This window comes from Hyperolius riggenbachi, chromosome 7, assembly GCF_040937935.1.
Source record: "Hyperolius riggenbachi isolate aHypRig1 chromosome 7, aHypRig1.pri, whole genome shotgun sequence".
Lineage (NCBI taxonomy): Eukaryota > Metazoa > Chordata > Amphibia > Anura > Hyperoliidae > Hyperolius > Hyperolius riggenbachi.
In genome coordinates, this window is record NC_090652.1 from 87,013,735 (window position 1) to 87,033,935 (window position 20,201).

Consider the following 20,201-nt stretch of genomic DNA (forward strand, 5'->3'; position numbering starts at 1 on the left):
CAATAAGTCTTCAGTGTGTCTACATCCTGCTTTTGTGAAGCAGACATAGGGTTAACATCCTGTGTTTGCTGTGCCAACTGGCTGCCTTGGCAGAGCAGCTAATTTGTAGATAAAACCAGTGATTATGTATTGAGTTTAGCCGAATTCCCCATCTGACTAAAGGGTGGATTTCTCCATTTTCCTTCTGTTGAAGGGTCCAGGCCCACTTTAAAGTCTGTGGTGTGATAATGTACAAAGTTCTCACCGCCACAGATTTGAGGAACAGGAATACATATCAGTGTCATGCTTATGTTAGTTTGTGCTTTTAATGAAAATTAAAAAGATCATTTACAATAGAATGTGCTCAGCTATCATAATTATGTGCCATGACAACATTTATACATACAAAGAACTTTAATCTGATATTAATATACAAAAGTTATAAAGTTTCATATTTTACATTAAAACCTGACAACATTCAAAAGTAACGCACAGCACAGGCGCTTGCTCAGACAGGAGTCATGATAAAACCCAACCTGCTAATACATCGTGACCCCCAGCCAGCACTAGAGACCAGCGTGGGCGGAGGCCGGAAAAAAAAGGTTAAGAACTGTACAAATCTCCCGATTATATCATCCCGATATAGTCACTGGCACTTTGGATATCAAACCATCTGCAACTGTCAAGGTTGGTTTAACATATTGCATCACAGGAGGAGAGCCAGAAGACCATCTCCATATGTCAGTCCAGCTACGCCGAGGCCTTCACATGAAGGGCACCAGCCTTAGAGTTCTGCAGCTTCTCCACCATGGTGCGGGCATAACGTAACCGGCTCGCCAGCTCCCGTGAGCAGCCATATTCCTCTATCTGACTCAGCTTGTACGTGTGGAACTCTCGTTTCTCATCGATGTAGGAGACAGCAGCCATGAGGGGGCAGAGAATGATCTTTGTATGATCCTGTAACAAGGAAGGAGTATAAGAACACAGCCAGAAATTCTAACATGCTAAGAGTCACAAAACTTCCACTGCAAACACTTTACCTATAGAGAAACAAACGGCTCAACAGTATTGGTTCCCTTTTTAAACTGCATAAAGACAGGCTGATTTCCACTAGTGTTCTATGGTGAAGTACCCTTTTGGACCTGTTCCACAAGCAATTTGCAGTGAAGAGACTGTTGGAACCCTTTCAACTGCATGCCACTGCCCAGCAACTGCTCACTAAGCACACAGCCGAGCCACCTGTGGAAGAGGGCCCTTAAAGAGACACTGAAGCGAGAATAAAGGTCGCTTCAGAGCTTATATTCAGCAGGGGCATGAGTACCCCTGCTAAAACACCGCTATATCGCAGCTAAACGGGGGTCCCTTACCTCCCAAATCCACGACCAACTTGGTCGTAGATTTTGCTGCTCTTGAGGCAGGGCTAACAGCTGCAGCCCTGCCTCTAAGCGCCATCTATCAGTGGTGCATCGCCGCCTCTCCCCCACGTGGAGGCAGGGCTGCGGCCATTAGCCCTGCCTCACCAGGAAGAGATCCCCGGGACTTCACGAGGGGATTTGGGAGGTAAGGAACCCCCATTTAGCTGCGTGATAGCGGCGTTTTAGCAGGGGCACACATCCCCTGCTGAATATAAGCTCTGAAGTGAGATCTATTCTCACTTCAGAGTCTCTTTAAAGGACATCAGAGGTGACAAGTGACAGACATGTGCATGTACAGTAGGGCTGCACGATTTTAGGGAAAAATCGAAATTGTGATTTTTCTCAGAAATTGCAATTTCGATTTTTCCCCGATTTTTTTTAAATTCTTGCTTTTTGCACTTTGGGCGGGGGGAGGGGCTTGGGTTTGGCCCACTGTCTGCACTGCCTGGTCCGCTGTCTGTAATATCTTTCTTCTGGCCCCGCTGTGCGCAGATTGGCCAGAAGCAGTGAATATGTATGAGCGTTAATGAGCGGGGGGCGGATCCACTAGAGCGAGCGGCCGGGCACATCACACAGCATTACCTATCACTGGCTAGCGATGGAATGACGGCAGCGGTAGGCGGAGATGTACAGAGCATACAGCTCCGCCTACCGCTGCCATCATTCCATCACTAGCCAGTGATAGTTAATGCTGTATGATGTGCCCGGCCACTCGCTCTAGTGGACCCGCCCCCGCTCATTAACACTTATACATATTCACTGCTTCTGGCCAATCTGCGCACAGCGCGGCCAGAAGCAAGATGTTACAGACAGTGGACCGAAAACTGAAGGTACTGACGATCAGCAGATAGTCTTGCCTTGAACCGCGGTTTCGGTTTTAAACCGAAAAACCGTGCAGCCCTGATGTGCAGTGCCAAAAGCACAAACTACGCTTTTTTTTCAAAGTTACAAATCAGGTATACAAGTGACAGTATCAGGGTCAAACTATAGCATGACCCTCACAAATAAGGAATTCCAGCCATAAAACATTTTCCTGGCAGAAAATGGCTTCAGAGCAGCAATTAAAAAAAAAAGTCAATAGTTCATAGATGTTAGCTCTGGCATACTGCAATGAATGAGTCATTAAGAGGCCATGAAACTGAAGACTTAAAGGATACCCGAACTGAAATGTGACATGATGAGCTAGACATGTGTATGTACAGTGCCTAGCACACAAATAACTATGCTGTGTTCCTTTCTTTCTCTGCCTGAAAGAGTTAAATATCAGGTATGTAAGTGGCTGTGACTCAGTCCTGACTCAGACAGGAAGTGACTACAGTGTGACCCTCACTGATACGAAATTCCGAGTCAGGACTGAGTCAGCCATTTCCATACCTGATATTTAACTCTTTCAGGCAGAGAAAGAAAAAAAAAAAAGGAACACAGCATAGTAATTTGTGTGCTAGGTACTGTACATACACGTCTAGCTCATCATGTCACATTTCAGTTCGGGTATCCTTTAAGCGTAAAAAACCCAAAAATCAACACCTGTGGGATAGCTAAAAGTTTTTTTTTTGTTTTTTTTTAGAAGGATAGATAATGGTTTAAAGGGAACCAGAGCTGAAGTAAAGAAAAGATCCTATACATACCTGGGGCTTCCTCCAGCCCCATACGCGCTGATCGATTGCACGCCGCCATCCACCGCTGCTCGCATCTACGAGAACCAGCTCCTGTCACTGACAGAGCTGGGCTACGCTGGAGGAGAAGTGCGCCCTCTACGTATCTCTCCAGCGGCTGCAGCAGAGATACGCAAAGCGCTCTTCTGCTACACTAGACTGGCTCCGACTGACGGCAGAGCGGGGAGACTGTTCTCGTAGATGTGGGCAGCGGTGGATGGCGGCGTGGGATCGATCAGCGTGTATGGGGCTGGAGGAAGCCCCATGTATAGAATCTTCTCTTTACTTTAGCTCTGGTTCTCTTTAAGGACATTCAAGGTGAAAATAAAACGGAGATAAAGGACAACTGTAGCGAGGGATATGGAGTCTGGATTGCTTAAAAGGAATTCAGGCAGTTGTCTGGTTGTCCTGTTGATCCTCTGCCTCTAATACTTTTAGCCATAGACCCTGAAAAGCATGCAGCGGATCAGGCATTTCTCAAATTGTCAGATGTGACAAGATTAGCTGTATGCTAGTTTGTGATGTTGACACACTACTGCAGCAAAATAGACCAGCAGGACTGCCAGGCAACTAGTATTGCTTAAAATATGGCAGCCTCCATATTCTCACTTCAGTTGTCCTTTAAAGAGAATCTGTATTGTTAAAATCGCACAAAAGTAAACATACCAGTGCGTTAGGGGACATCTCCTATTACCCTCCGTCACAATTTCACCGCTCCCCGCCGCATTAAAAGTAGTCAAAAACTGTTTTAAAAAGTTAGTTTATAAACAAACAAAATGGCCACCAAAACAGGAAGTAGGTTGATGTACAGCATGTCCACACATAGAAAATACATCCATACACAAGCAGGCTGTATACAGCCTTACTTCTGAATCTCAAGAGATCACTTGTGTGTGTTTACCTTCTGTCCCCAGCTTCTCTCATGCACTGAACATTACAGGCTTCCTGCAGACAGCTCTGCCTATGTCGTTAATTCCTTAGTATGTGACAGACCAGCTCCTTTCACAGCCTCCAGAGGAGGATTTTTATCCAGCTCTCTTCTATCACTGATAAGATAGCAGAGAAGCTGCTAGCTTATGTAAATAAAACACACTGGAGTGTGCATAGAGGAACAGTTCAACACTGAAGAACTTGGCAGCCTTCCAGACAGGCCGACAAGTCTGACAGGGGAAAGATACATTGATTTATTACAGAGATGGTTACAGTAGACAGAGCTGCAGCAAGCCAGATCACATTAGAATAGGTTTAGGAACTTGTAGGATGGTAGAAAAAAACGTAATTTTTGTTAGAGTCACTTTAAGCAAGCATCTGTAGTAAGTTGCGCTTGGCATCTCAATGGTAAAATACCATGTGGTGGAGCCAGTCAGCCCAGTGTCACTCTCCTTGGAGCTTGCCCTGCGGCTACCCACTAATGCTTCAGGATTGAGGAGGTCCTAAGAAGCTGTATAGTCAAATCAGCACCCTGCAGGACCCGATCTCTACCCAGAAACATTTGGGACACGAGCACCAAGGAAAGAGGGACTCAGGGCAGAGCAGCGCTACCAAATGCAGTCTCACCATTGTGACACGAAGTGCAGTTTACTGCAAAAGCATTCTTCAAAAGGGTACTTTCATAGAGCCCCTTTTCATGTTCCTTGTTCAAGTGGAGCTCCAGTGGCAAACATTTGTCAGATCCTTGTAAAACTGCTATTCACATTCATGTTGCCATCTTACTACGGTTGAAATGCTTCTAGTCTTTTGGCTTAAGGGACACCCGAAGCGAAAATAAACTAAATGAAATAAACGATTACATCTATCCTTAGTCTCTGGTTCCCTTTGAAGTCATTTTTTAGGAGTACGTATGTTAATGAAAAAATGATGTTATACATACCTGGGGCTTCCTCCAGCCCCATAAGCTTGGATGGCTCCCACGCCGCTGTCCTCTGCTGCCTCTATCGCCGGTACAGGGTCCCGTCACTTCCGGACGCGGCCAGTTTTCCGCATGCACAGGGGCTCCCTCCAGCTCTTTACGCATGCAGTGCGGAGGGAGAGCACGGTGCTTGTGTCGACTGGCCGAAATGACGGGACCCGGTACCAGCGGCAGTGGAGAAAAGCGGCGTGGGAGCGATCCAGGCTGATGGGGCTGGAGGAAGCCCCATGTATAAAATGTTAATTTTTGGTCTCTGGTTCTCTTTAAAGGAATGGTCCAAGAGATCTATATATAGATCCACTTGGGGCTTCCTCCAACCCGTGGCAGCTGTCCTGTGGCCTCACAGCAGCTCCCATCTTCTCCACATGGTCCCTCCGACGTCATCAGGACGGTGCTGTGCCAGCGGAGAAGACCAGGAGCCACCGGAGCTGCGGCGAGGGCACAGGACAGCTGCCACGGGCTGGAGGAAGCCTCAGGTAAGTGGATTTTTTTTATAGCTTGGATGTTTCCTTTAAGATATTCCAGTTTTATTTTAGGTTTAAATCTACTTTAAGGTTTAACGGTTATGGTTTTTGCTCATTGACCCATTTATTGAAGTATGCCAGAGCTAAAATCTATAAACTATTGACCTCTTTCCTGCTCTCAGAAGCCATTTTCTGCTAGGAAAGGGTTTATAGTTGGAATTTCTTATCAGTGAGGGTCACACTATAGTCACTTCCTGTCAGTCAGGACCGAGTCAGCCACTTACCTACTGATAAGTTACGCTTTTTTTTTTCTGAGTTATTAGCGTGCTTGGCACTGTATGTACCCATGTCTATCTCATCATGTCACACATCACTTCGGGTATCCTTTAACACTCATGATCAGTGATCATTTGTACTACAGCCTTCACCACAGTCCATTTTAGCATTATGTATAGCTGAACTCCGTTCCTCTACCTTTCATGTCCTTACCTCCCCCTCTTCATTGTAAGCCTTCAGCAGGGTCCTAGTGTCTGCCTGTTCATGCACCTCCCATTACCATACACCCATATGGATCTGAGAACTCTTGAGTTGACTCAACTGGCCTAATCTCCATGCTCCACCCAGTGACTGACTAAGCATTACCTTGTACTCATACTGTGCTGCGTGATCTGGTCTGCATGTATTCCTGTATTGTCTTATTGCTATATGCCACCCCTAGTCTGTAACATTAACTAATGTCCAGCAGTGTGTAATATGTTGGCGCTTTAAAATTACTCAGAAAATAAGATTGTAGTATTTATAAATAGTTCACCTGTCTTCTTAAAGTGAACCAAGCAGCATTTCCCTGCAGTTTCTCCTGGTTTAACAGCTGTAGGAGGCGCCATAAACAACTCAAGCCCGATCAGATCCGCTGTATTTCGCAGGTATTGTGCAGTCACAGCAAAGAGGATCCAATTGGGCTCATTTCCGACTGAACAAAAGCCGCTACTGTACTTGGCGGGTGACAGTGCTGGGGAAGCTTCATTAGGCTCCCCCTCCTGAAGAACCCCATGGGGCACTTTCCGCTTACAGATTTTAAATGTAGAAAAGAATATGGAATTTTTATTCTGCCACATGGTTCACAAGCATTTTTTTAATGTGCTATTGAGAAGCCCTGGGGCTAACAATGCTGCTTGGCTCCCATTAACACAAGTAGAGTTGTACCTAAAATGTAAGGGTGGCCAACCAATAGGGCAGCTCTACTCCCGTCTGCAGTTTGAAAATCAAAGGTTGCAGAGCTGCTCCAGTCTTAACTGCGTTACACATGCTAAGTAAACCTAACCAGTATAGGCAGGAGCACATGACTAATGGTATAAAGACATCTTCTGGAAGATAGATTGCCTCACCTGGAAGAAGTTAATCTGAACTGTTCCGTTGCTAAGGTGCAGAATAATTGCACTTCGCGTCCTGAACCAGGTCCTCAGGAAGGGCAGGCGAGCCAGCTCGTCACCATCCCTGGGGGTAATGTTGGCTCCAGCTTTCAGGAGGTGCTCACTCATGTAGTTCCTGAAGTATTTCAGTAGTGTGATCTGAAAAACAGAATAAGTACATCTATGTAACTTCATGCCAGGGGACTGAAGGTGTTCATCAGCTCTATGGCTGGACTTTCGTGATCCAACAGTCGACAGAAAAACAACTCATGAAATTAGGAAACTAAAGTCAAGTAACCAGTCTACAACCGAGACAAGCAATACCCCTGCATTTATACTTATCTGGGGCTTCTAGTAGATATCGCCCATGGTGTTCTGGCGGCTGTGCTGTTCTGCGGCCTGGCCACACCCCCACAGACAGTAGCTGGCCAGAATGTTGGGGGGATATCTACAGAACTGAGGGACAGCAAGGGAGGCTGCAGGATGCCCCAGGCAAGTATAAATGCAGGGGTATTGCTCATCTCAGGGTCTACAAGTATGATGAGAAAAGTTCAGGATCTAACAGTCTGGCTGACTGTGTGCTTACAGTGGAAGCATTTTTAATATCTACTCCCATTGCCAGTCTATTGCATAATATAAACATGGAAACTTGATTGAGTGGGGGCTGCTGAATCCAGAAAAAGAAAGGAGAGCCCAAAAGAGGATCAGAGGGGTTGGTAATGTACCGATTTATGCCGATGTACATTTTGACAACCAATACTTATCTAATGTATCTCAATATTTTTCTATTTACCGATTATAACCTGTTCTATATAATTCGTATATTCTATGTATAATACTACAGTAATATTTTTACAAAAAGATTCTAAGTGTTCTATTTCAATGGTGGGTAGCTGTTCTAAACAGGGCTGTTGAGCCAGTCCAAAAATCCACTGACTCCAATTTGCATATTACAATCTTGTTGATGGAAAGTATGCAACATGAAATGCATCTCTTAACTGCCAACGCTTAGGAATTTCAAAAGACAACTGAAGTGAGAGGGATATGGAGGCTGCCATATTTATTCCCTTTTAAATAATACCAGTTACCTGGATATCCAGCGGATCTTGCTGGGATTACACCATACAATTTACTGTTAGATTTTTCTGTTATGCCGGGCATACACGGCATAGATTATGCACCAGATCAAGCCGCTGGCTCGATGCCGGCACATCCCCGTATCGATCCCAGCTAGTCCCCCGTGGGTGGCTGCTAATCAGCCGCTTGTTTCTCCCATTGTTCTCCCCGCCGGTATCGAGCGCAGTGTCGATCCGGCGGGGTATCGATCGAGCCATTAGGCTTGATTCATAAGCCTCCCTCCTGTCAGTGTATGCCCAGCAGATTCATTGTCGGAATGCATAATTAGATTATTTTCTGTAGAGAATGGTCATCTCTGGTGCATTGTCTTCTGGTCATCTCCTGCCGAGTAAAAACAATGCCTAATTGCTCAGCAGATAGATGGTAAGATAGATACATTTCCAACATGTTGAACTTATGCTGGGCATACATAGCATTTTTTTCTTCCTCATCAATCAAGCCGCTGATGGCTCGATAATTTCCGACGTGTCCGATCATGCGACGGATCGATTCCGTGCTTGATCCCCGCGGGCGAACAATAGAAGAGAAACGAAGATAAGTGCCAGCGGGGACGAGCAGGAATAGATCTGGGCGTGAGCGGGGACACGGCGGGAGTCGATCCGGCGGCTAATCGAGCTGCCGGATCGTGTCATGTATTCCCAGCATTAAAGAATCAGAAAAAAAAATCTAACACAAAATTGTATGGTGTAATCCCAGCATAATACTTTTAGTCAGACTAAAACTAGTACTTTGTAAGAGTACTTGTTCTTTCTTCCTGTCTGTACCTTCTACATCAGGCCCTAGGCAATGTAACTGGGTACATGTAAGAGTGATGCGCATGTACTCTGCAGGGGAATGAGGAGATTCTTCCTCTATTACACATTCTTCAGGTACAATCTGAACCAGGTTTATGGGTGATAGACAACACCTGTGTTCAATGTGCACAACATTCTTAGTTCATTCCCTGCGAGTGGGAAGTGCATATGTAGAGTATAGTACTACTATGTAACAAAGTAAACCTGAGACTGATTAAAAGAAAAAAAAAAAAGTTTTATAAGCTTTTCTCCAGCCCCCTTCAGGCTAATCAGTCCCTCGCTGTCCACCACCTGGATCTTCTGCTAGGGGTCCAGGTACTTGGGCCAGTTGTGCACATACACACTCTGCCACCGGGAGCATACTACACCTGCACAGCACTATTGTGCAGGTGTGGCACGCGGTCAGACTGCGCTGACTGGCTAAATTACCGGGACTCCAGGTGGCGGAGGACAGTGAGGGACTGATTAACCTGGAGGAAGCCCCAGGTATGTATACAATTTTAATCTGTCTCAGATACCCTTTAATTCGTAGTCAAACCAAACATATCAAATTATTTGATTTCATGAGCAAAAGGAGGAGTGCATAAGTTTGCATAAACCAGCATCAGCTGAGAATTCTTGCCATCTCATTGGCCATCTCTATTAGTGACACAGCTACACATCAGGCTTTATTCATACAGCATAGATGAGATAGATAAGATTCCTGTGTACACATACACTATACAGTCACAATCAGATATGTATATCTGAATTTCAAAATACGGGGACTGCTTTATTGAAGCAGCAGAACTATTTAATTGGTTTATTTCATTTTTGTGTACTAGGCAGCGCTATTAATGTATATATAAATTTATGATGATTATTATCTGAGACTTTGTAATTTTAAAATAGAAAATAAAATATTCTGTTTAAATTTATTAGGAGTCAGTGCATTTTTTCCCATCACCAGGTACCCAAAAATTTCTCGATTCGACCCTGGTTCTAAATAGATATGGTAGCTAACCGTGGTCTTGTAGCCCGTATAGTTAGCTTATACCTGTATTGTATAGGAGTCAGTGATGTGTTCAGAGGCCAGTCTCTAGAGTTTCCATACTAGTAAAGTCAGAAATCACTAACAGGCCTCTCATAAGCACCAAAGGGGTTCTGTTCCCACTAACATGCAGCCTCAGATTTTGTTTACAGATATCCAAATGCAGGAACACTAAAGGAAACAGATCTAAAGTTTACAGCCAGCCCCACAAGTCACCTAAAGATCCAGTGTGCGGAGAGACACACACTTTGCATAGCCAAGGAACACTACAGATTGCTCAGCTGCAGCCTAGCAATGTGTACAGCACAGGAGTCAAAACAGTCATCCAAGAGTTCAACTCCTTGAGCGTTTTGTGATGTAACAAGTTGTAATGCTGCAGGACAGGCTTGCATAAGGAGTGTATAGAAAGGCCATTTCAGCACATGCTTACCTTCTTGGTCAGGGATGATGGGTAAGAGCGCACATTGAGGTAAGACTCTGCATTATTCCTCTCAATGTACTGCAGGCTGTCTCCATCGTTGTACATTATCAGGCGAGTGGAGTCATTGAAGAGAACGCCTACACTATTGTCACACAGCTGGTACCCTGGGGAGGAAGACAACTGTTCAGCCACCACATGCTACACAAGTCACCAGGCAGATCCAAGCTTAGGCTGGTACATACCTAGACCATACTTGTCAGAATAATCCACCCACTTGCTGACCCAGAAGATTGGATTGCAGGCTGGATCCTCTGCTTCGTCTGTAGAAGAAAGTAGAGTTAATCTGCAAGTGGACCACTAATCAGACTGAACCCCACAATCCTTAGCTAGCCATCTAATGCATCTTCACCAACAACTAAAGCACTACACACAAGTATGGATGATCAAGGAGATCCAAAAAAATTCCTCCTAACCCCACATTTTTAAGTTATATGCAACTTGACAATGGCAATCAGAATAACTTCCTGTCCATTTGTCCAAGCTGCATATAAAATTTGCATGAAATTTGAATTTTAGGAGGTTTGCCTCATTGATGACCCCTACATACAAGTAAAGGATTCCTCTTGATTCAGACAGGTTAAAGATTCCGAGACAAGCAATAGCCCTGCATTTACACTTACCTGAGGCTTCCTCCAGCCCCATGAGGTCCATGGCCTCCCTCACGGTCCTCAGACAGCTCTGTTCAGTAGATATCACCCCCTGGTGTTCTGGCTGTCTGTGCTCTTCTACGCATGTGCGGCCTGGTTGGGTGCACACACCTGTGCTCCTGCAACGTGGTTAGCAGAAGCCCACGACTGGCCAGAACACGGGGGTGGAGATCATGGCAGTTTTATGCCATGATACCCCATGAAAGTCTAACCTGTCGGTAAATCAAAAGGCCATCGTATGACGCCTATGCATTGTACTCTTGACTGGATGAACTTACTGTAAGATACTGTCTTGACGTTTTTCACAGCAGTGTAGAGGATTTGGAGGTTGCGTTAGGAGTAAGTAATTTTGGGTACCTGGATGATTTTGTACCGACTCCACAGCCCTGGTTGCAAGGTGGGAAGCCAGACATTAAGAATGGTGTTGTAAGCATGATATTGTGACCTTTTCATCCAGTACTGTTCTATTTGGCTTACTAGAGGACTCCATAATGGGCATCCGATTGACTGGCAGCTTGTGGTAATCTCCAATGGATTCTACCTGGTAAGCTCATTTTCAAAAGTAGCTCACAAGCTGAAAAAAGTGGGCACCCCTGGTGTAGAGCAACTAAGATTAGATAGATACAATGCTAACCCTTCTACTAGGATTATGGTCATATGCTTTTGAACAAACCCAGAGAAACCCTACCTGAGATAAGAAGTCAGCTGGACTCTGGACTCCTCCTCCCCCCCCAGTCAGCAGAAATATACCAAACGAGTGTATAAACCTCAGTCTTCACTCACCCATTCGGATCAAAGCCTTCTCAGATGGTTTACTGGCATTGACGCTAATCAGCTGCTGCATCATGTCAGACAGATAGCAGTCTGCAGGCTCTGCTAACTCAGGTGGTACCATATCCTCATCCTTCGCAGGTGCAACCTGCTTCTCAGTCAATGGAGAGTCCTGGCCTGTAACAAATGCTCAACATTAAAACCAGTAATCTATACACTTCACAAAGCAAGCTACTCAGGTGTGGTAAGAGCAACCTTAAACACATTACCATCCAACATGTCTGCACTGATTAGCCTGTTTGCCCTAGCAGTTCTATGTCATCACAAGTTTTTAGGGGAACAGAGTGCCATGAGCACAGGAAGTGCCTACCTGGTCCAGGGGGGGGGTCCCTGAAAGGTCTCCCTCAGCCACGCACAATACAGTATAATAATGTGGTAGGTCGTGCTGGGTACACAATGCAATTTCCCGTCCGACTGACAGGATCTGACAGTTATTTCCTAAAAGGCCGATTTGCTCCCAATTGACAACAGGATTGATGAGGAGCAGATGGGATACAGATAATAGTGAGGACAGAGGACATTGCTAATGAAGGAGAAAGTGAAGCATTCACACAGCAGGGCACAAGGCTGTGCTCATACCTGACTTATATTCCCCAGAGCAGCTTCATGCTCTGTACACATGCTGCTGCTCCACCCAAAGTTGACTGTAGCAGGGAAAGAAACGGGGCGGTGCTGTGAGCCCCCTGCATTTGCCTATGAGGTCTCTGGAGAATTTTTCATCCTATCTTGTGCTTCCATGCAAGGGATGGTGGCAACCAATTACTGCCTTAAACTGACTGAGTTTCTACCAGTAATGGGGCAAGAGACTAGATGAGTGGGCACTCGAGCTCTCGTACTTTGAAAGAGGCCTAACTTTTGCGTGCAACCTGAGAAAGACGGGTAACTGACAGGCAGTAAACTCCTTGCCTATCAGCTGCCCACCTGTACTGGGGAGGCACTTGTCACTCGGTACCAAGCCTCCGGATCCTAATGAGGCTTCCCATGCCGTCCTCCGTCCCTCAGGGGTCTCGCTGCAGCCCTCTGTGCAGCAGTGACGTCAATATTTACCTTCCCGGCTCCTGCGCAGGCGCTCTGACAGCTGTCGGCTCCGAAGTAGGGGGAAAAATCCCAATTGCCGTCGGGTCTGCTCTACTGCGCAGGCGCAAGTTTCCGGCGCCTGCGCAGTAGAGCGGACCCGACGGAGATCGGGTATTTCCGTCTATTTCCGTGCCGAAAGCAGCCACAGCGCCCCCGCTGGAGCCAGCAAAGGTAAATATTGAAGTCAGTTGGGCCTGTTGCCGGCTGTTCGGAGACCCCCGTGGGACAGAGGACGGCGTGGGAAGCCTCATTAGGATCTGGCGGCTTCCCCCACCCGAGGTGAGTACCCCCCAGGAGAGGTTTTTCATGTTACAGAGTCTCTTTAAAGTATCATTTGGAGAGCTGTAAAAGTTAAAACCTTATTTTATACACACACACCAAAGGTTTTAAAAAATGGTTTCTTTTATTTGAAACCGAGAAGTAACCGAACGGCTTAAACAAAAATTAGGCCTCAGACTGCTGTGCGATCGGAACGTGTACAATTGCACGCCATCTGTGCTGCTGAATCCATTCATTACAGCGCATTGGTCAGCACGGCGATTCTCGAAAAATGCATGCAGCAGTGCGATAGCACATCGCACTGCTGCACAATACATATGATGGGAACAGTAGAAGTGCTGTCTATGCACTGCCAAAATTTGTACGGCAGCATGTATAGTGGGAACAAGGCCTTAAAGGGAACCAGAGAGGATGCAATATACATACCTGGGGCTTCCTCCAGCCCCATACGCACGGATCGCTCCCACGTCGCACTCCTCCGCTGCCTGCATCAGCCGCCACCGGGTCCCGTCATTGCCGCGAGTCGGCAAGTCGGCCGGCGGACGCGGCCAATTCTCCGCATCACAGGGTGCTCTCCCCATACAGATACGCATGTGGCTGTTAACTGCGCAGCCGCATGCGTACATGTATGGAGGGAGCCCCTGTGATGCGGACAATTGGCCGCGTCCGCCGGAAGTGACGGGTCCGGTACCGGCGGATCCAGGAAGCTGAGGATGGCGGCGTGGGAGCGATTCAGGCTTATGGGGCTGGAAGAAGCCCCCGGTATGTATAAAATCTGTTTCTTTTTTCACCCCCCCGTTCCTCTCTGGTTCCCTTTAAAGCGGACCCAAACCAAACTTTAATTCAAAATATTTAGTTGCACCACTGACACACACAAAGATAAATAAACACTCCTTTAAGCCTATGAGCATTTCAGTGTATGCTTTTCACCCTTCTCTTTTTATAACTAGGGATATACAGGTGGCAGCCATTACTTCTGAGCTTAGTAGGAGGTTTTAGATCATGGGTGTGTTTGTCATCAGCTACTCTCCCTCACAGGGGCGTCTATGTGAAATCTCACACAAGCTGAGATCACCTCCCCTGTGACAGCAGTAGCAGCCTGTTTTGTTTTTGTATTTTATCTTCTCCACCAGTTTGCTGGAAAAATCCCAGCAATATAAAAGTAAGGGAGGGGTTCCTCCAATAAATGTAAAATATTTTATATTTGTCAACATGCAGCTGCAAAAAGGCTGCTATTATAATTTAGAAAATAGATTTCTGAAATCTTGTATTTTTAATTTGGGTCCACTTTAACAGAACAGAGCACCCACCTCTGTCTGCTTTAGGCTGCTCCCTATCTAAATGCACAGCTCCATCTTCTGAAATTGAAGCTCATAGCTGCAGTGGTGGAAATGTCGCCCTGGCCAACGCAATGCACCCTGGGAGACCTAGTCACAATGTAGGTCATTTCCCAGCATGCATTGTGGGAGACACTCCACCGCTGCAGCTTTGAGTTGTAAGGAAAAGAGAGTCCAGGCTAAAATTTTCAGCTTTGAGAGTGCAAACACAATCTACATTGGTTAATTTTACCACCTCCATGTAATACGAGGGCCAACAGATTTCTAGCATGTCAGATTGTTAAGGGAAACCAAATGGAGGTGTTTAAATAAAAAAAAAAAAAGCCGATAGAGTGTGTACTGTAAGAGCAATTACTTCTGTTAGAACCTTTATTGGTCAATGATGAGCTACCGCTAAATGAAGGCGCTTGGCAGATCTTCCTGAACAAACATGTGCAAAAATTAACTTGTCTTTCCAACTTTGGATTTTTTAAGGCTTGTACCCACTTTGCGATTTTCTCTTATTCTTTCAACAACCGGCAATTATGAGCAACAGGGTGTGTTCTAACACTGGTGCAAGTGCACGATTAGGTGGACGAGGCTTTGGGACATGTGGCAATAACAACCGCCACGACAGATCTTTAAAAATAAATAGACTCCTCATGCAAAGTGCCGCAATGGTTTGAACTCTTGTTTGCGCCTGTTGTGTGTCATCGAGTGTTCCCATGGGCAGGAAGCGGTCGTCACTGTGCAGAGTTCTCCCCAGACTTTTAGCCAGGTACTCCACCCGGCTAGTTTTGGAGACCACCCGGCTGTGATTGGCTCACCTCCTCCTATGCTGTAAGCAGAGTTGCTCAAAGAAGAACTGGCCCTGCATTCTCATCTTGCTGCACCCGGCTACTTTCCCATGCCACCCGGCTGGAAAAAAATTCTGGGAAGAACACTGCTGTGATCCATCTTCCTGAGTGGTTAAGGCGAGTATTCACCTTTACATACAGCCTTGAACTAGCAAACAATATTTCCATCAGAGAGAAACAGTTTGCTGCATCAATATGCCACGGCACAATGTATGGGCTGCATTAGTAAATATGAACATTTCACATAAGGGTGCATACGCATCCAATTATGTTTGGCCAATTTTATCACCTCCTTGTAGCATGAGGGCCAGCAGCTATAAGCAAATTGGAGTATGTAATCTCATACTACATGTACAAATTGGGATGTAATTGGCCTATCTTCATTACAGCAGCAAAACACTGGGTAATAAAAAAAAAAAAAAAAAAACAATTGCATAAGAGTACTACAAGGCTTTTTAAGCAGGGAGAACAAACATTTTGCATGCACTTGTGTTGATAAATCTGCCCCATTTTCTTGTACCTGTCTAAAAAGCCTGCCTGATTATTCTTTCCAGATGCAGCAAACATACCTCCATGTGATAGATTGCTGAGGATACAGCTACACTGTTAGCAGATCGGGTCCTCCCTTTCCTGCCATGTGCTTCTGTGTCTCCTCCCTCCAGCTTTAGAGAACATGCCAGAACACTAGCTCTTGTCCAATCAAATATCCCCTCACGAACAGACAGCTTTCCTACCACCCCTTTCCTTCTAACAAAGCATTACCCAGTGATTTCTGGCCATATATGAAAAACATCTTCATTCTCACACTGGCATATTCCCAGTTATATGTACTGGTATTGGAAGCAAGAAATGCAGAATCGTCTAAAGCCCCATCTACACAATACAATTCCATGTGCGATCGATCGCGACTGCATCGATTAAATCTGACATTTCTGATCAGGACTCGATCGATAGTGTGGTCGATGTTGCATTGATAAAAACCAAGTCCAATCGGATATGTCAGATTTAATCGGCCCAATGAAGTTTGATCACATGTGGAATTGTATCGTGCAGATGGGGCTTTATGCTTACTTTCACGACCTGCAATCTATTTAGAATCAGTGTACCTGGACCCAACACGCATTGATGCAGGCCTTTAATATACACACTGGCTTGTGTGCGCCCACCACATCACGCAGACGCAACTTGAGAGTGAGGATGGCAGGCACTAGAGCAAGCAGGGAGCAGAGTAGACTGACAGCACTTGACTGTATTCTGCAGTACTAGAGCAAACAGGTGAGCTTGCAACCTGCACCACTGGTTCGGCGGGGGGGGGGGGGGGGGGGGTCTAGGATCCAGAGACTTCCCCCTCCTGGGGCAAGTAACCCCCCCCTCCCCCCCCCCCAGGATGTTTCTTTTCACAGATAAACTTTACAGGGACACTAAGGATGAGGGGGGGGCAGGGGAAAATGTGTGAACTTACCCGAGGCTTCTAACGGTCCCCCACAGACATCCTTTGTCCGCGCAGCCACTCACCAATGCTCCGGCCCCGCCTCCAGTTCTGGAATTTCAGACTTTAAAGTCTGAAAACCACTGCGCCTGCGTTGCCATGTCCCCTGCTCCCGCTGTCGTCAACAGGAGCATACTGCGCAGGCCCAGTATGGTCTGTCTGCGCAGTACGCTCCTGGTGACATCAACAGGACTGAGGACATGGCAACGCAGGCGCTGTGGTTTTCTGACTTTAAAGTCTGAAATTCCAGAAGTGAACCGGAGGCGGGGCCGGAGCATCGGTAAGTGGCAGCGCGGGCACAGGATGTCTGCAGGGGACCGTTAGAAGCCTCGGGTAAGTACAACTCATTTTCCCCCCGACCCCCTACAGTGTCCCTTTAATCATTGAACAAATTTTTAGGTTTCAGCTTTGTGACAAGGTCCTTTACTTCAGGGAAAGGTGAGAGGGACCTTTTACACTATCAGTTGCTGTTTAACTGAACAGACAACTGATGTGTAAGGTACTGCCCACATTCCCCAAAGGCTCAATTCAAAAAAGCCTTTTTACTGAAAGCTTTGTCAATGCACAGCTATGGAACAACCGGTTTAAATCTCTTGTGGAATTGGTTTTAGCGCCCACAGTAGTTACACTCAAGGAACGCCTCAAAAACAAAGCCATGTACTAGAATTTAGATTAAATTCAGTATGAGCAGGTTTGTAGAAGATAAACAGTCCACATACCATGTTGGAGAGCCAAAACCATGGGTGTCGGCACTGGTGGGAAGCCCGACGGCAGTTCACACCGACAAGCGCTTCCTGCACATAAGCCGTCAGAGTTCCCACCAGCACCCGTTTTGACCCTCTTCCATCATGCAATTGCAGGAGTGCCAAGTAGTCTTGATCTAACTGGTCATTCTACAAAAACTTAACTGTCCTAGCAGCTTCTGTGCACGCAAGTCCGCATTTCACATGACCCGATGCAGGTCAACTGACACTCTGGTGAAAGCAGCTAGGAGAGGATACTTTGCCTGCACCTGAGGGAGGTTTGTGCTTTTTTTGGCTGGTTGCTCAAGCAACAGACAAGCACATGTATCTGGCATTATGCGTTCCCAGCCAGCGCCAGATACCAGGGACTCTGCTGTATAAACCTTTATAGGACAGACATCCACTCCCGCACACCTCACAAGGCCTGCATATGGATGCTATACTTGCTGCCCTTGTGGATTATGAGTGCCCATACAGCCCCTACAGTTTGCACAGGACTGATGCAACATCAAGGTCTTGCTGTTAATAACTAGTGCAGGTCGTCACAGGATGAGCCTCACCTTTGTTAATGGCAGTAAGTGGTTTTCTGAAGCTAGGCTCGATGGTGCTGGGTGCTATGGAGAATCGGGGAGGCACAGTCAGGCATGTGGTGGGGAGCCGGGTGGGTATGTAGCCGATGGTGAAGAATTCATCGTTCAGTAGTTCATCTATAGTGGGCCTGGTGGTGGGATCTGCACGGAGCATCTTCTGTATGAGTGCTGCTGCCACAGGGTTTATGTGCTGGAACAAGACAGTATAGAGATGATCAGTGTGCTGAAGACCTCACAGCAACATACCACTAAACCAATACAGATCCACAATCATTTAGCACTCCAGGAAGTCTAAAGACAACAGATCTAATGCAAAAGTCCAGACCACCACCAAGACAGGGCAATACAAAAAGGTTTGTCCCTAGGGCTGTACATCAGACAAGAGGAACATGATCTGCGTATGGAGGGAAAACATTTTTGCCATCCATTTAGAAAGGGGTCGTTTACAGTGAGTGGTTAAAATATGGAATATCTTACTTCTGGAAGTAGTTATGGCAGACATTCTGCATTAAAGAGTGCTTGGATGCTTTTCTTGCATTGAAGGGCATCCACAGCTATAATTACTAGGAAATTCCCAGGAGAGTTGATCCAGGGATTTATCCGACTGCCATCTAGAGTCGGAAAAGAATGTTTCCCTTTTATCCCTGCGCTAAAGGGCCCAGGACTAAGGTTTTTTTGCCTTCCCTTGGATCAACAGGGATGAGCGTGTTAAGAATGTCCACCCCGCAGCCCCCCCCCCCCCCCATTCTTGTTCAACTTGGACAGTTGTATTTACAACCAAACTTATGTAGGGGGGGGGGATTAAAAGTGCATTTTCATGGACACACCAAGTAAACAGAAGTGTCCCATTTGTAATATGTGATGTAACAGGCATGTTTCATAATTACCCTTATCTGGAGTATGCCAGTTACCCCTGCCCCTTTACTAGGCTATATTTTATTCCACAGCTGTAGTCCAGCCTTCTGTTCTAGGTCATGGGAGTCCACTCTACTGTTAGGCCATGTATACTAGATTTAACTTCTTGCCGACCGCGTCACGCCAGTAGGCGTGGCCGCGGCGGCAGCCCCAGGACCGCCTAACGCCAATTGGCGTAAAGTCCTGGGGCTCTGTTTTGCAGGAGATCGCGCGCATCTCCTGCTTGGGGGGCGGAGCTCCGCCCCGCCTTCAGTCTCCGAGCGGCTATTGCCGCTCGGGAGACCGGTAGACGGCGTGATCGGCGTCTATTTACTTTGTGCAGCGCTGCGATCAGCAGCAGCGCTGCACTGGGGACAGCCGTGTGACACGGCTGTCCCCATGGGGGACAAGAGAGCGATCGGCTCTCATAGGCAGAAGCCTATGACAGCCGATCGCCATATTTGGCCGGCTGTGGGGAGGGAGGGAGGGAAGGGAGTTAAAGAAACAGGGTTTTTTTTTAAAAAAAAAAACAAACAATAATATTTATTAAAAAAAAACAAACATGGGGGGAGCAATCAGACCCCACCAACAGAGAGCTCTGTTGGTGGGGAGAAAAGGGGGGGGGGGAATCACTTGTGTGCTGAGTTATGCGGCCCTGCAGCTTGGCCTTAAAGCTGCAGTGGCCATTTTAGCTAAAAAATGCCTGGTCACTAGGGGGGGTTTAGCCCTGCAGTCCTCAAGAGGTTAAAAAGGATGGAAGCTGCCATATTTGCTTTGTAGGATACCACACGTGGATTTACACAATACTGGCAGATTAATCCACTTGCCTTCCTGACTAAAGGCTCATACACACATCAGACCATGGTCTTTTGAAAATGAAAGATCACAGACCAGTTTTACCCCCTTCCATGTAGTATGAGAGCCATACCTACACAGTCTATTCTATGGAGCTGAACTCCCCATCAGAAAAAAAAAAAAAAAAAAAAAAAAACTTTTCAAGATGCTGCACACACAGATGCTGTACAGACACAAAAGATCAGTAGCTGCAAAAGATCTGTTCCTGCCAAAAATCCAACCCTGCAAATTGCAATGATAGTCTATGAGATCTGCAGATCATCATACACACATGATTTAACTGACAGATCTGCAGATCTGAAAATCCAACCTGGTGGATCTGATCTGCAGATGAATGTCAGTTAAATCAT

At 46.3% G+C, this 20,201-nt stretch overlaps 1 protein-coding gene across 1 annotated transcript in view; it reads right to left on the minus strand.

The window, feature by feature from the left end:
* Positions 1-374: 374 nt before the first annotated feature.
* PLK1 (polo like kinase 1) overlaps positions 375-20,201 on the minus strand; it is a 29,437-nt gene continuing 9,610 nt past the window's right edge. Inside the window, exons 5-10 of the mRNA XM_068246728.1 lie at positions 18,073-18,292; positions 11,704-11,868; positions 10,456-10,533; positions 10,223-10,377; positions 6,808-6,990; positions 375-936 (exon numbers count right to left, since the gene is read on the minus strand). Coding sequence (XP_068102829.1) covers positions 730-936; positions 6,808-6,990; positions 10,223-10,377; positions 10,456-10,533; positions 11,704-11,868; positions 18,073-18,292 — 1,008 coding nt within the window. The 3' untranslated portion in view covers positions 375-729. The remainder of the gene's footprint in view (positions 937-6,807; positions 6,991-10,222; positions 10,378-10,455; positions 10,534-11,703; positions 11,869-18,072; positions 18,293-20,201) is intronic.